The sequence below is a fragment of the Oncorhynchus keta genome, chromosome 14 (assembly GCF_023373465.1).
Source record: "Oncorhynchus keta strain PuntledgeMale-10-30-2019 chromosome 14, Oket_V2, whole genome shotgun sequence".
Lineage (NCBI taxonomy): Eukaryota > Metazoa > Chordata > Actinopteri > Salmoniformes > Salmonidae > Oncorhynchus > Oncorhynchus keta.
The window spans coordinates 52,727,794-52,744,246 of record NC_068434.1 but is presented as its reverse complement, the minus strand read 5'-3'; the positions used below and the strand labels follow the sequence as shown (position 1 = coordinate 52,744,246).

At 40.6% G+C, this 16,453-nt stretch overlaps 1 protein-coding gene across 1 annotated transcript in view; it reads left to right on the top strand.

Annotated features, from left to right (window-relative positions):
* Positions 1-6,598: 6,598 nt before the first annotated feature.
* The window catches only part of snx2 (sorting nexin 2), a 28,476-nt gene continuing 18,621 nt past the window's right edge, over positions 6,599-16,453 (top strand). Inside the window, exons 1-2 of the mRNA XM_035786459.2 lie at positions 6,599-6,835; positions 9,213-9,327. Of these exons, the coding sequence (XP_035642352.1) occupies positions 6,728-6,835; positions 9,213-9,327 (223 nt within the window). The 5' untranslated portion in view covers positions 6,599-6,727. The remainder of the gene's footprint in view (positions 6,836-9,212; positions 9,328-16,453) is intronic.

Below are 16,453 nucleotides of genomic sequence, written 5' to 3'. Positions count from 1 at the left end.
ACCATTTCCTGAAAGACACACATTTCTTGAAATTTCTAATGTAAAAGTTATGAAAGAACAAATCATGACTAATTGTATACTTCCTGGGCTGTTTTCCCAGACACAGATTAAGACTAGTCCTGGAATGCACTTTCAATGAAGATTCTGAAAGAAACTGATTTTTATTTTTTTACCTTTATTTAACCAGGCAAGTCAGTTAAGAACACATTCTTATTTTCAATGATGGCCTGGGAACAGTGGGTTAACTGCCTGTTCAGGGGCAGAATACCTTGTCAGCTCGGGGGTTTGAACTCGCAACCTTCCGGTTACTAGTCCAACGCTCTAACCACTAGGCTACCCTGCCGTCAAGGACTATAGGCTTAACCTGGGTCTGGGACATCAGCTCCAGTAGTTTTACAAATGATATCCTTTGTAGTGGACTTCAAGTACAGTGCAGCCTTGAGGTCCTGCAATACTGAGTTTTATAAAACATTATCATGCTTACGAACAGGAAGAAAAAGCTTACTCCATTACTGGGAGTTATATTGACGGAGGAAAGGTGACGTTTCCACCACCTTCTATTTCTGAAAACTATTATGAAAGAGAGTTATTTGCTGCCTAAAGCCTACCAGTGTTTCCCAAATGGATCAGTCAGGAGCCAGCCAGCCAATTCCTCTTGGGTCCTCCTGGTTTGGGTGTGGCAAGAAATATGGTTAGAGAACCACTGACCTAGTCCCACTTTGACCTTCTATATACCGTTACCAAAGTTGATTGTGAAAATTGTGCCTTGGTTTATGATTAGAAATTATTCAATTTCTAGGACATAGGGTAATCTATAGCCTGGTCCCAGATATGTTTGTGCTCCATGACAACGAGTTGACATTATTGCACGAACAGATCTGGGATCAGATTAGGTAATCTAGTGTTAAAAAATAGTGATGAGTTCTTATTAAACAGAAGGGGAAATGTCTGCAAGTGCAACCAATGATCCAAGGAGAACCCTCTTTATTCTAACATCCAGTCATTATTCAACTTCTTTATCATGCCCTGGATTTATTATTTTCCTATTAGATTGTAGCCTAATATTTCCAGGGCTGCACTTTTCATTGCGTATGTCACACTGTGCTTCAACCCACTCCAATGCCATAGTCGGATGGGCCCAGCATACATTTATTGGAATGCAATGGCTCCTTTAACCTATTCCATTGATTGGTGAGTCTCCCATTAAAGCTCAGAAGTGTGTCCACGGAGAAAGGAATAAGAAGTCCCTCAATGCCGGCCTGCCTCCCTACCAGGCCCTTGGCCCTGCCCTCAGGGGAGTGGTGGCTTCACCAGCGCTTCATTTAGGCCTGTGTTCTCTTAGCCACCTTATTTGCTGTAAATAGCAGCTCATTATCGCGGGGCAGACAAGTGCACTGTTGTTACAGCTCGATGCCTGCGTTCAGCCCGTCTGCGATTCTGGACTGGGGGGGGGTCTAGGGGGTTGAGGGTGCAGGGAGTGGGGGATGGTGTCCCATGGGGCCCTATCTTGGGCTCTCAAACTGTCAGGGTTCAATGCGAGAGTTTAGTTTGAGGATTTAAAACATTTTGTCACCCTATCCTGTTGCATCCCGGCAAATGAGCTTTGCAGTTGTCATTTAGTTAGAGACAGATGTGGTCGCAGTTTCCTTAAGTCACCCATAGTCCTGTGTGATGCAATTCATCCAATACAGTTTTATACTTCTTTAACTAATAGCCTAGTCACCCTATTTTGTGACATCAATAAAATAATCTCCCCATCTCCCTTTCTCTCTTTGTATCCTGTTGGAACATGTCTCCCATACTGCTGATGTGATATGTGACACAATGGATTAGACAAGGTAATGGAAACCTCCCATGTTTCTAAGCATTCTCTGTAAAGTTATGTCAAGATGTCTTCACCAATACATTGTCTGATGATATATTCCAACTTCTTACACAGAGTAGCCTAGCTAGTATCTTCTACAAGTAATCCTATGCCTATCTTTATCATGAGTGGCAAAACCTTTAAAATATATAGCACAAACTAGCATAGAGGTAGGTGTACAGTAATGTGTATAAACTGTGATCAAACATCTACAGCAAGTCTTTGTGTCTGGGTATAACATCCCTTATTCATCAATGAGCCATTTCTGTGTAAAAAGTGGTAAATGTAAAATGTATTTACATTGCAATTATATTACAGCATAGGTACACAATTACAGTGCAGGTATACTGTAGGCCTATTTACATTGTTACTGTACACAGAGTAGATCTGCAGGCCTTTTAGAAGCCCCTTTTCCATAGGCAAGGTTCCAAAGAGTGTGCAAAATTACTGTGGAAATTAAATAGGTCCATTTTTTTAAATTGCTCTCCAGCTAGTGATACTGGAAATACATAAATATCATGTGAGCAGTGTTAGGGAAGGTACTCTGAAAATATACACTGAACAAAAATATAAACGCAACATGTAAAGTGTTGGTCCCATGTTTCAAAAGCTCCTTGAAATGTGCCATATGCACAAAAAGCGTATTTCTGAGGCCCATTGTGAGGCTTTTTTTTTAAAGGTATATGTGACCAACAGAAGCATTCATTGTTCTTCACCTTTATATAACTCTGTAAGCAAGTCAGTTATGAACAAATTCCTATTTACAATGACGACCTACACCAGCCAAACCCTCCCCTTACCCGGACGACGCTGCGCCTCCCGTTCAAGGCTGGTTGTGAAACAGCCTGGGATGAAACCAGGGTCTGTAGTGACACCTCTAGCACTGAGATGCAGTGCCTTAAACCACTGCGCCACTCGGGAGACCCTAGAATGTATTACCAGTTTTTTTCACCTTTATTTAACCAGGTAGGCTAGTTGAGAACAAGTTCTCATTTGCAACTGCGACCTGGCCAAGATAAAGCATAGCAGTGTGAACAGACAACACAGAGTTACACATGGAGAAACAATTAACAAGTCAATAACACAGTAGAAGAAAAAAAAGAGTCTATATACATTGTGTGCAAAAGGCATGAGGTAGGCAAATAATTACAATTTTGCAGATTAACACTGGAGTGATAAATTATCAGATAGTCATGTGCAGGTAGAGATACTGGTGTGCAAAAGAGCAGAAAAGTAAATAAATATAAACAGTATGGGGATGAGGTAGTTAAATTGGGTGGGCTATTTACCGATAGACTATGTACAGCTGCAGCGATCGGTTAGCTGCTCAGATAGCAGATGTTTGAAGTTGGTGAGGGAGATAAAAGTCTCCAACTTCAGCGATTTTTGCAATTCGTTCCAGTCACAGGCAGCAGAGAACTGGAACGAAAGGCGGCCAAATGAGGTGTTGGCGTTAGGGATGATCAGTGAAATACACCTGCTGGAGCGCGTGCTATGGGTTGGTGTTGCCATCGTGACCAGTGAACAGAAATAAGGCGGAGCTTTACGTAGCATGGACTTGTAGATGACCTGGAGCCAGTGGGTCTGGCGACGAATATGTAGCGAGTGCCAGCCGACTAGAGCATACAGGTCGCAGTGGTGGGGGGTATAAGGTGCTTTAGTAACAAAACAGATGGCACTGTGATAAACTGCATCCAGTTTGCTGAGTAGAGTATTGGAAGCTATTTTGTAGATGACATCGCTGAAGTCGAGGATCGGTAGGATAGTAAGTTTTACTAGGGCAAGTTTGGCAACGTGAGTGAAGGAGGCTTTGTTGCGGAATAGAAAGCCGATTCTAGATTTGATTTTAGAGATGTTTGATATGAGTCTGGAAGGAGAGTTTATAGTCTAGCCAGACACCTAGGTACTTATAGATGTCCATATATTCTAGGTCGGAACCATCCAGGGTGGTGATGCTAGTCGGGCGTGCGGGTGCAGGCAGTGAACGGTTGAAAAGCATGCACTTGGTTTTACTAGCGTTTAAGAGCAGTTGGAGGTCACGGAAGGAGTGTTGTATGGCATTGAAGCTCGTTTGGAGGTAAGATAGCACAGTGTCCAAGAACGGGCCGGAAGTATACAGAATGGTGTCGTCTGCATAGAGGTGGATCAGGGAATCACCCGCAGCAAGAGCAACATCATTGATATATACAGAGTAAAGAGTTGGCCCGAGAATTGAACCCTGTGGCACCCCCATAGAGACTGCCAGAGGACCGGACAGCATGCCCTCCAATTTGACACACTGAACTCTGTCTGCAAAGTAGTTGGTGAACTAGGCAAGGCAGTCATCAGAAAAACCGAGGCTACTGAGTCTGCCGATAAGAATATAGTGATTGACAGAGTCGAAAGCCTTGGCAAGGTCGATGAAGACGGCTGCACAGTACTGTCTTTTATTCGATGGTGGTTATGATATTGTTTAGTACCTTGAGCGTGGCTGAGGTGCACCCGTGACCGGCTCCGAAAACAGATTGCACAGCGGAGAAGGTACGGTGGGATTCGAGATGGTCAGTGACCTGTTTGTTGACTTGGCTTTCGAAGACCTTAGATAGGCAGGATGGATATAGGTCTGTAACAGTTTGTGTCCAGGGTGTCTCCCCCTTTGAAGAGGGGGATGACTGCGGCAGCTTTCCAATCCTTGGGGATCTCAAGACGATATGAAGGAGAGGTTGAACAGGCTGGTAATAGGGGTTGCGACAATGGCAGCGGATAGTTTCAGAAATAGAGGGTCCCAGATTGTCAAGCCCAGCTGATTTGTACGGGTCCAGGTTTTGCAGCTCTTTCAGAAATCTGCTATCTGTGAAATCCAGAGATTAGGGCCTAATCCTAATTTATTTATGTATTTCAATTGACTGATTTCTTCACATGAACTCAGTAATATCAATTAAATTGTTGCATGTTGCGTTTATATTTTTGTTCAGTATAGTTTACCAAGCTATCTATCAAATGTATTTATAAAGCCCTTTTTATATCAGCCGATGTCACAAAGTGCTATATAGAAACCCATCTTAAAACACCAAACAACAAGCAATGCAGATGTAGAAGCACAGTGACTAGGGAAAACTGCCTAGAAAGGCAGGAACCTAGGAAGAAACCTAGAGAGGAACCAGGCTCTGAGGTGTGGCCAGCCATCTTCTGGCTGTGCTGGGTGGAGATTATAACAGTACACGGCCAAGATGTTCAAACATTCATAGATGACCAGCAGGGTCAAATAATAATAATCACAGTGGTTGTAGAGGGTGCAGCAGGTCAGCACCTCAGGAGTAAATGTCAGTTGGCTTTTCATAGCCGATCATTCAGAGTTAGAGACAGCAGGTGTGGTAGAGTCGAAAACAGCATGTTCGGGACAAGGTAGCACATCTGGTGAACAGGTCGTGGTTCCATAGCCGCAGGCAGAACAGTTGAAACTGGAGCAGCAGCACGACCAGGTGGACTGGAGTCATCAAGCCAGGTAGTCCTGAGGCATGGTCCTAGGGTTCAGGTCCTCAGAGAAGAGAATTACCATCCACCAATTACTTTACACTGAAAGAAGTCTAGCTACACTAAATCTACCCTTAAGTGACAGTTCCAGATTTATCTACTTCCCCAGAGTTAGATGAACTCACAGATACCATGTTTATGTCTCTACATCCAGTAATAAGGAAGTTAGAAAGTTGTGTGAGCCAATGCTAACGAGAGTAAGCACAATGACTGGAATTCTGTTCTACTAGCATGCTAGCAATTACTATTAGAACCCTCAGTAATTGCGCGAACGCTAGTTAACAACTTCCTACAAACTGCAGGCAGTGACATAAACATGGTATCCAAGCATTCATCAGACTGAAGTACATACACAAAGGGCTTCATTGCCAAAATCCAAACGTATCAGTTTAAGAAAAAATATTATTTACTTCACCAAAGTTACTTTGAAAAAGGAAGTTCACTAGATTCAAACTACTTCGTGAAAAACTCATATGTAAATCTTAAATGTCATAGACTACAAATTGCAAGAACATGTCACTTTGGAGTCATATGTTAACAATGTATTAAACACTAAAACAATGTGTCAAGTGGGAATTAGGCAGGTCTGATGCCGAAAAAGAAAGGAAATGACTGCCTACTTAATCCATATTATCTTGCCTTTTAGCAAAATAACTAGTGTGTAGTTCCAGTAGTTATAGCTACACTGCAAAACAATTTGTATTAACTACTGAAACCAGATTTTAATTTAGTTCAACTACTGCAAAATGTAGTTGAATTACATGTAAATGTTACTTCACTTCACCCAAACACTGCACTTGGTCATCGTCCTTTTCGTCATCAGCATAAACTAAATGAGTTACTGCGACCAGAGCGAAATATGATCTCCATGAAAGCGCCAGCTGTCACAAGACTAAATCGAAGATTATATATTATATGGACAAGATAGCCAAGTGACCGCTCTAACAATGAACATACACACCCTCAATAATTGAAGAAGGGCGAGATCAGGGGTGACTAATTCTAGCCAATGAGAGGGCAGATACGCTTGTGAACAACAAGGTACAACTGTCGTGGTCGTTTTTCTCAAAGTTACCGTAATGCCACGTACAGTTCCTTATATCAGTACAAAGTATTATGTTACAAACGTATATTCGGTCAAATAAGCCTCACGTAATTCAACACTCACTCGTGTACCTCGATACAAACAGGGCATAGTTTACGCGGACAGATTTTTGGGCGGAGTAAATGCTCTCGCTTCGCCTCTTCCTCTCTGACTAAACTGTTCCTGTGAGTCACATGACAGCTTGCGAACCTCCTGACTCCTTTCTGTCGATTGTTTTCTTACTCGGATATTATTGCTAAAGGAAGATGGCTGCGGAGATGGAACCGCCACCACTGGGAGATGCAGGACAGACTGACTTCAGGGAAATAGAAGATGGAGAAGGCTTTTTTGTCAGTACTGTCACTACACTAGAGGTAAGAGTGATCCGAGACCGAGGATTGAAAGCAACTAGGGGCTTGATGCTCATTGATACAGTACTAGACGACAAGTAAAGTCAGGCGACCTTCCGTTGTTGTGAGCTAGATGCTGCTCGGCTTATGACACGGTTGTGCTTCGGGTGTTAGTTTCTTTAAATGAAAATCATGCAACAAAGTAGCCACTACAGTTTATTATCATGAATGATAATCTTTAGCCAGCTCACTATCCTGATGATGGCCAATAACGCATACTGGGAGGGGGTTTGTTCTTGAGATTCAGCCGTGCGTCAGAAAAACGCAGAACGTCTGCGCTGTTTACTGGTTTCCGGGTTTTCAATAGATCAGGGGATAATCACATGTGTGGTACAATTTTAATTTTATATTATTTGTTTAAAATGGGATAAACCAACAATGGGACACTAATTGGAGTTCTACAAACATTAGCTTGGTCTTTATCCGAATTTGTTGCTGTGCAATTTATATTTGATATTTTATTTATTTAACAGACGGTCTTATGCTCTTAGTTGTAAAATGCTAAAAGCCTAATATTCTACAAACGTTTAGAAATATCTCTTTGGAATATCACCAATTATGGGAGAGTGCACGAGCCCAATCCTAGAAGTTGACTCCCTCTCTGAAATGTAGACCATAATCTCCCCGTCAGTCATACATTTCCCTTGTGAGCTGTAAATTTACAGGTGTAAGTCAGGTGCGTGTTTATTGCATAGATGGTCCTTGGAAATTTCCAATAAACAAATGAAAAATTGATGAGCATACATGTTAACTAAGTGGACCTCTTTCTGCACTTTTAAGTGGAGTGGGACTAAGTTTAAGAGTAGTCTCCATTGACTGCTGCCTCACCCCCCACACAATTCTTCTTCTTATTATTATTATATATTTATTTTTTTATTATTAGTGTTCTGTCATATCTTTTCTACTATCAAGGAAGTGGTAGGGTTTTGCCCCAACTTAGTTTGGTAACTTATACTTTTCAAAAGCTAAAAATGTTGATTGAATGTGAAGCCTGAAGGCCCATCAGATAAGACACAGCTTCATTGTGCAACATGATCTGGATGTGTGCAGCAAAAGTTCAACATTCACCTTTTGCTACCCTTTCCATCAAGCCATCTATGCGTGCCATTTGATGCATACGTTTGATTAATCCAACCTATGCACTACACAGAATGCACCGCAACTGCCTCTGCAACACAATGCTGCAAGGCAAACGCAGCATTCCTTTGGAAATGAATGTACTTCTGGTGTACCAAAACGCAATGACACTGTAGGTGTGATCGAGGCCTTATTAACATGTTAAACCTACAGCGTCATTCCGTGAATGTCGAACTTTTGCTGCACACATCCAGATCATGCTGCATACCATTTTGCGCAAACACTGCTGTAAGTGTGATCGAGGCATACGGCTTTGCTGCTGCTGTTTTTTTTGCCTGTGGTGGACTTTAATTTTGAACTCAGCAGCAAACAAACATTGATGCCAAGGAGAGTTTCCTGGTTTCTCTTATCCTGTGCTGAGTAGTAGGTGGAGGAAACCTCCCATTATCAGTCCCACTTCCGCTTCTTTCTCCTTAGCTCAGCTTTTATTTACGTACACTCTAAAGTGTTCTTGAATTGTGACGGTGTCTTTTACTTTTAGTTTTGTACACCAACTGAAAATAACATTTTTGGTTATTGAAAATCAATTTCACAGCGGTTTCGATGGCACAATGATACTCTACATTATACATGGCTTTTTAATTTTTTTTTATCACAAACTGAAATTAGGCAAGCTATTAGAATTTTAGCAACCAGGAAATTGAGTGTTCTGCATATTGCACCTTTAAATTAATTTAAAACAATAGTTTCCTGCCCATTATGATTCCTCCTTTTTAAAGTAAGGCTGCTCATATCCTATTTCATTGGAACCTGACATGTGTTTTTTTTTGTGTTACTTTCCAATAAAATAATGTTGTCATCTGAGGACGTGATGATGCAACAGTTTCAGTTTTTGTACTTGGTTCCTGTAGGCCCATATGCTAGTTTGTTTCCAACATGTCACATAATAGGCCTACACTGAAATTAATTGGTTTTTAAGTTAACATTGGTTTAACCTTTTATCTAGGCCTATGTTCCCCTAATAAGATTAGTCTTAACATTTACATTTAAGTCATTTAGCAGACGCTCTTATCCAGAGCGACTTACAAATTGGTGCATTCACCTTATGACATCCAGTGGAACAGCCACTTTACAATAGTGCATCTAAATCTTTTAAGGGGGGTGAGAAGGATTACTTTATCCTATCCTAGGTATTCTTAACTGATCAGATTTCTTTCGGTCTTTGGGCTTCTGTTATTTTTATTACGTTTGTGCTTTTCTGCAGTCTCCAGAACCCTCATCTCCAGATCCACCCAGCATGCCTGCAGAAGGCATCAGCACAAATGGACCTAAGCAAGAAGACATTTCATTGGATGATGACCCAGAGGATCTGTTTGCAGGTATTCCCATCACCTCTGATTAAATGCCTCTCCTCGGTTAACTCTATTATTTAAGGGATAGTTAACCTAAATTACAAAATGTCCTATTGGTTTCCTTACCCTTTAAGCCGGGGGGGGTAGGCAACCCTGTTCCTGGAGTGCTGCAGGATTTTGTTCCAGCTTGGCACCACACCTGACCAACTGAGCTAATTGAGCAGTTCAGTGATTGCCTAAATTCAACACACCTGGTCTTCAAAAACTGTAGCACTCCAGGACCAGGGTTGCCTACCCCTGCTGAAAGCAGTCTATGGAAGATAAGACACCAATCTATTCTTTTTGGTTTTGTTTACCTGGCCACTGTCTTAAAATGCCAACTTCTTTTGCACTTATGGCGCAAAACCAATCCAAGTGGATATCCCCTAGAGGTCATTCCATTTGATTTTAATCACTTTTTGACCGTAGCCCTTTTGATTTGAATGAAACTTTTTATACATATTTGTCCATGGTATAAATGCAAATGCAAAATAGCTATGCACAAGGACTACTTTTAACAATTTACACAGAACATTTACAAAAACAGATTTACTTGAACAGTGCAGCTGCAAAGCATGGTAACAGAATGATGGCACCAACAGCACAAACTGTCATTCTGTTACCAAGCTTTGCATCTGCACTGTTCCTCAAGTGTTTTTTGTTAAATTTCCTGTGCGAGTTGTTAAAAGTAGTCTTTGTAAATTGCAGTGGTCTGAAGTAGAGGTCGACCGATTAATTGGTATGGACGATTGATTAGGGCCGATTTCAGGTTTTCATAACATTCGGAAATCGGTATTTTTGGGCACCGATTTGCCGATTTTTAAATAATATATATATATATTTTTTTTTAAGGTATGTTATATATATATATTTATTTATACCTATTATTTAACTAGGCAAGTCAGTTAAGAACACATTCTTATTTTCAAAGACTGCCTAGGAACTGTGGGTTAACTGCCTCGTTCAGGGGCAGAACGACAGATTTTCACCTTGTCAGCTCGGGGGATCTAATCTTGCTACCTTACCGTTAACTCGTCCAACGCAATAACGACCTGCCTCTCTCGTTGCTCTCCACAAGGAGACTGCCTGTTACGCGAATGCAGTAAGCTAAGGTAAGTTGCTTGTTAGCATTAAACTTATCTTATAAAAAACAATCAATCATAATCACTAGTTAACTACACATGGTTGATGATATTACTAGATATTATCTAGCGTGTCCTGCGTTGCATATAATCTGACTGAGCATACAAGTATCTAAGTATCTGGCTGAGCGGTGGTAGACAGAAGCAGGTGGATAAACATTCATTCAAACAGCACTTTCGTGCGTTTTGCCAGCAGCTCTTCGTTGTGCGTCAAGCATTGCGCTGTTTATGACTTCAAGTCCTGAGATGAGGCTGGTGTAACCGAAGTGAAATGGCTGGCTAGTTTTTATTTATTTATTTCACCTTTATTTAACCAGGTAGGCAAGTTGAGAACAAGTTCTCATTTACAATTGCGACCTGGCCAAGATCAAGCAAAGCAGTTCCACAGATACAACGACACAGAGTCACACATGGAGTAAAACAAACATACAGTCAATAATACAGTATAAACAAGTCTATATAAAATGTGAGCAAATTAAGTGAGAAGGCAAAAAAGGCCATGGTGGCAAAGTAAATACAATATAGCAAGTAAAACACTGGAATGGTAGTTTTGCAATGGAAGAATGTGCAAAGTATAAATAAAAATAATGGGGTGCAAAGGAGCAAAATAAATAAATAAATTAAATACAGTTGGGAAAGAGGTAGTTGTTTGGGCTAAATTATAGGTGGGCTATGTACAGGTGCAGTAATCTGTAAGATGCTCTGACAGTTGGTGCTTAAAGCTAGTGAGGGAGATAAGTGTTTCCAGTTTCAGAGATTTTTGTAGTTCGTTCCAGTCATTGGCAGCAGAGAACTGGAAGGAGAGGCGGCCAAAGAAAGAATTGGTTTTGGGGGTGACTAGAGAGATATACCTGCTGGAGCGTGTGCTACAGGTGGGAGATGCTATGGTGACCAGCGAGCTGAGATAAGGGGGGACTTTACCTAGCAGGGTCTTGTAGATGACAAGGAGCCAGTGGGTTTGGCGACGAGTATGAAGTGAGGGCCAGCCAACGAGAGCGTACAGGTCGCAATGGTGGGTAGTATATGGGGCTTTGGTGACAAAACGGATTGCACTGTGATAGACTGCATCCAATTTGTTGAGTAGGGTATTGGAGACTATTTTGTAAATGACATCGCCAAAGTCGAGGATTGGTAGGATGGTCAGTTTTACAAGGGTATGTTTGGCAGCATGAGTGAAGGATGCTTTGTTGCGAAATAGGAAGCAAATTCTAGATAGCGCGCTAATAGCGTTTCAATTGTCACTTGCTCTGAGTCTTCTAGTAGTTGTTCCCCTTGCTCTGCATGGTTAACGCTGCTTCGATGGTGGATGTTGTTGTTGTGTTGCTGGTTCGAGCCCAGGGAGGAGCGAGGAGAGGGACGTAAGCTATACTGTTACACTGGCAATACTAAAGTGCCTATAAGAACATCCAATAGTCAAAGGTTAATGAAATACAAATGGTATAGAGAGAAATAGTCCTATAATAACTACAACCTAAAACTTCTTACCTGGGAATATTGAAGACTCATGTTAAAAGGAACCACCAGCTTCCATATGTTGTCATGTTCTGAGCAAGGAACTGAAATGTTAGCTTTTTTACATAGCACATATTGCACTTTTACTTTCTTCTCCAACACTTTGTTTTTGCATTATTTAAACCAAATTGAACATGTTTCACTATTTACTTGAGGCTAAATTGATTTTATTGATGTATTATATTAAGTTGAAATAAGTGGTCATTCAGTATTGTCATTATTACAAATAAATAAATAAAAATTGTCCGATTAATCGGTATCGTTTTTTTGGGCCTCCAATAATCTATCGGTATCGGCGTTGAAAAAAAATCATAATCGGTCGACCTCTAGTTTGAAGTAGGGCTGTGGCATTCGTGACATTTTCTCAGCCGGTGATTGTCATGCAAATAACTGCCAGTCTCACGGTGATTGGCTGTTCATTAACATAAACACATTTAGCGTCTCCTGGCTTCCACACATAGCCTTACAAGCCTCTGATGCAGGCCTTTGGAACATCTACTTTTGAAAATGTCCAATTAATCCTTGTAATATAACCTACACCATCTCAATAAAGCCATTATTTATTTAAGACAGGTCCAAAGAATTAATATATGAAGAAAATGTATTCTATTTCAGATTAACAGAATAGCATACTCTGAATTGTCCTTATGTTAGGCCCTGATCTGGCTATGCTAGTTCATTTAGCAGACAAGATTTGCTTAGAATTCCATGGTGTTATTTTATAGTATGAAGAATACAATTAAACATTGCTGAATAACAGATGAGTAGGCTCTCTATTAGCAAAAGCACTAGGCTATGTCAATCTACTGTCCCCCATAGTACAAAAGTTGACCTATTCTGTGCTAGAAATAAATATTTCCAGCATAGTCTGGAACAGTTGTGGTATGCGATAGATCCCAAATTAATACAACCACTAGCATCAAAAAACATGTTTTAAGCAATGAGGCTGATGCAACAGATGAGAATGTTAAGCATAAAATGTTGATAAACTGTTAGGCTATTTGTTTACATAAGCACAGCAATGCGCACACAGCACATATGTTCCGTTAGCAGGAAAACACCATTCTCAAAAGTGACCACAAATGAGATTATGCATTTAATGCTTTTATTATAAAGGTGCATTTTTATGTGGAAAATTATCTTTCCCAAACTTGAAACTCACGCGCTGTGCATGAATGGCAGTTAGGCTCTACACCCATTGTAAAGCAAATTAATGTGCTTCATTTTAAGAAATTTGGCCACTTTAGTTGTGATACAAACCTTAGCAAGTTTGGTAGGTTACTAATGACAATCAGCAGCATCAGAGTTTGGAGAAGCATAATTACCGTGACTAAACGGTAATGTTGTATTTGACTGCCATCATGACTCGTGACCACCGGTGTGGCGGTAATACGGTCACCGTAACAGCCCTAGACTGAAGTAGGGCTGGGTGATATATCGAATAAATTTTATTCATTCAAATTTGTTTTTGCGCAATACTCCAAATGTCTGTATTGCAGAATCTAATTTTCTTTTGTATTTAATGTTTTTATGAGTTTCTGTCCTTGTTCTCATGTTGTCTTTTTGGTCTCGTTCGCTCCTTCTGTGCTGTACATCTTCCCATTTACACCAGAGATCAGAGATCTCTATATAATGACGAGATGCTCATGTCTCCGCCCTAACAATGGGAGTCGTTGTGAGAGAGAGCTTTCCACTTTGTGCAGATAAGGGGTATACAATTTAAAATAAAGTTGAAATATAGTTTATTTATTTATTCTCCTATCATGATGGAACGGTCTCCAACCCTATACCCTAGACACACAACTGAGCAACCCATACACTAAGGAGTAGTCCTTCTCTTTTATGTGCCTGAAATGTATTTTAGATTTTTTTATTTCACCTTTATTTTTGGTCCCATTTGAGACCAAGGCCTCTTTTTCAATGGATCCCTGAATTAACACAATTTATCAAATGTACATCATTCAAACATAGTGTAATAAAAGCATGCAGTGCTACAAGCAATTTAAGGTATTTTTCACACAGTTTTGAGGTACTGTTCAAATCCGAGTTTGACTATTTGTTGTTACATTTGTATTTTTCTTCAGGGGCGGCAGGGTAGCCTAGTGGTTAGAGTGTTGGACTAGTAACCGGAAGGTTGTTAGCTCGGGGGTTTGAACTTGCAAGGTACAAATCTGTCATTATGTCCCTGAACAGGCAGTTAACCCACTGTTCCTAGGCCGTCATTGAAAATAAGAATTTGTTCATAACTGACTTGGCTGGTTAAATTTAAAAAAATTGGTCTGGTTGGTTTCTCATTGCCAAATGTCAAATGAACAAAATCATGTGTCTATGCAGGTCATTTGTTTAATGGACAAAAATACTCAAGTTAAATCCATTTATGATTGATTGTCATGAAGCATCACTTGTCTTCCAACAACATGCAGGAGTAAATAGTTCAATAGCTGCTCTAACTGCGACGTGAATAGGACTTAAGCCTATATCAGTAGCCTGTATCCCCGGTATAGCCCCCGTCTCCTCTAATCTGCATCGGATGAGTTCATAAATGTGCTAGTACCTACAGAATATTTCAGAGATCTAAGGTTATAAAAAAGTTATAATGCTGCACAACCAATAATATTGTGCAACTCTGGTTCTTTTTCTGTGTTTGGTCCGGTCTGCGTTCGGGCCGAGACCACCCTTTTTGAACAAACCACAGTGCGTTGTTTAGTGTGCTCCCAAGTGCAAATGGTGTTCACACCAGTCCAAACGAAACAAACTAAGGGTGTGTAAAAGCCCCCTAAGAAAGAAACGCATTCCTCAACAATGACAACAATGAGGTCCTCCATTAACAACCTTAACTTTACTAGAGGCACCAGAGCATCAAGGTGCAGAGAGCTCTGCAGATCATTCCATACACGGGTTGCAAAAAACGAAATGCAGATTTACCTAATTCTGTAATAATCAATTATCTATATCCACAGTAAAACGAGTCCTATATTGACGACCTCAAGAGTTCGTCATCCCTGTGATCAGGTCTGGTGACTGTACATTATGTCTGTAATTCTCCCCAACGATGAATAGATCTGTCTCCGTTCGTTCGTATGTACATTAATCACACGAGATATCTCAGACACCGCTGGCCTGATTTTGACTCAACTTGGGTGAATGATGCATCTTGCCATAGAGGACCGGCATTTACACTGATTGGCCCAAGGGGGGTGCTATAGTAATCAAATTAATTTTGAACAAGCATATCTCCTGTCCTGTTAGACCTACAGTCATGAAATGTTGTACGAATATGCAGCCCCTCATGAGCAACGTGTCCTATAAGGACCTATAAGCTCCGCCCATTAGAATTTCAACAAATTAGACTTTGTCTCCCACCAAACTATGAACAAACATTTCTCCTGCCCATGTTTTAGCTACAGTCATATAATTTTGTACATGCACTATATATACAAAAGTATGTAGACACCCCTTCAAATGAGTGGATTTGGCTATTTCAGCACACCCATTGCTGTTTGGTGTATAAAATCACACAGAAGTCTGTCCATAATAAAGCGCTACTCTGCATTCTTAACACTCAGGCCCTAGTTTTTTCGCACCTGGACTACTGTTCAGTCGTTTGGTCTTAGGAAGGACTTAGGAAAATTACAATTGGCTCAGAACAGGGTGGCACGGCTGGCCATATATATAATATATATATATTTATTTATTTATTTATTTTTTACATCTCAACCGTCATGGATGGTCATGGTAAGTTATGCAAAATGGGTCAAACTTGATCTTCTCTATCTCCTAAATGTTTTGGCATTCAGGTCCAAATAGTTTCTTTCTACCATAGGACATCTACTTTGTGCATGACAAGTCATTTTTCAAACAATTGTTTACAGACAGATTATTTCACTTATAATTCACTGCATCACAATTCCAGTGGGACAGAAGTTTACATACACTAAGTTGACTGCGCCTTTAAACAGCTTGGAACATTCAAGAAAATGATGTCATGTCAATTAGCCTATCAGAAGCTTCTAATGCCATCATTTGAGTCAATTGGAGGTGTACCTGCGGATGTATTTCAAGGCCTACCTTCAAACTCAGTGCCTCTTTGCTTGACATCATGGGAAATCAACAGAAATCAGCCAAGACCTCAGAAACAAAATGGTAGACCTCAACAAGGCTGGTTCATCCTTGGGAGGAATTTCCAAATGCCTGAAGGTACCACGCTCATCTGTACAAACAATAGTACATTATTATAAACACCATGGAACCACGCAGCCATTATACCTTTCAGGAAGGAGACGCGTTCTGTTTCCTAGAGATTAACGTACTTTGGTGCGAAAAGTGCAAATCAATCCCAGAACAACAGCAAAGAACCTTGTGAAGATGCTGGAGGAAATGGGTACAAAATGATCTATATCCACAGTAAAACGAGTCCTATATTGACAACCTGAAAGGCCACTCAGAAAGGAAGAAACCAC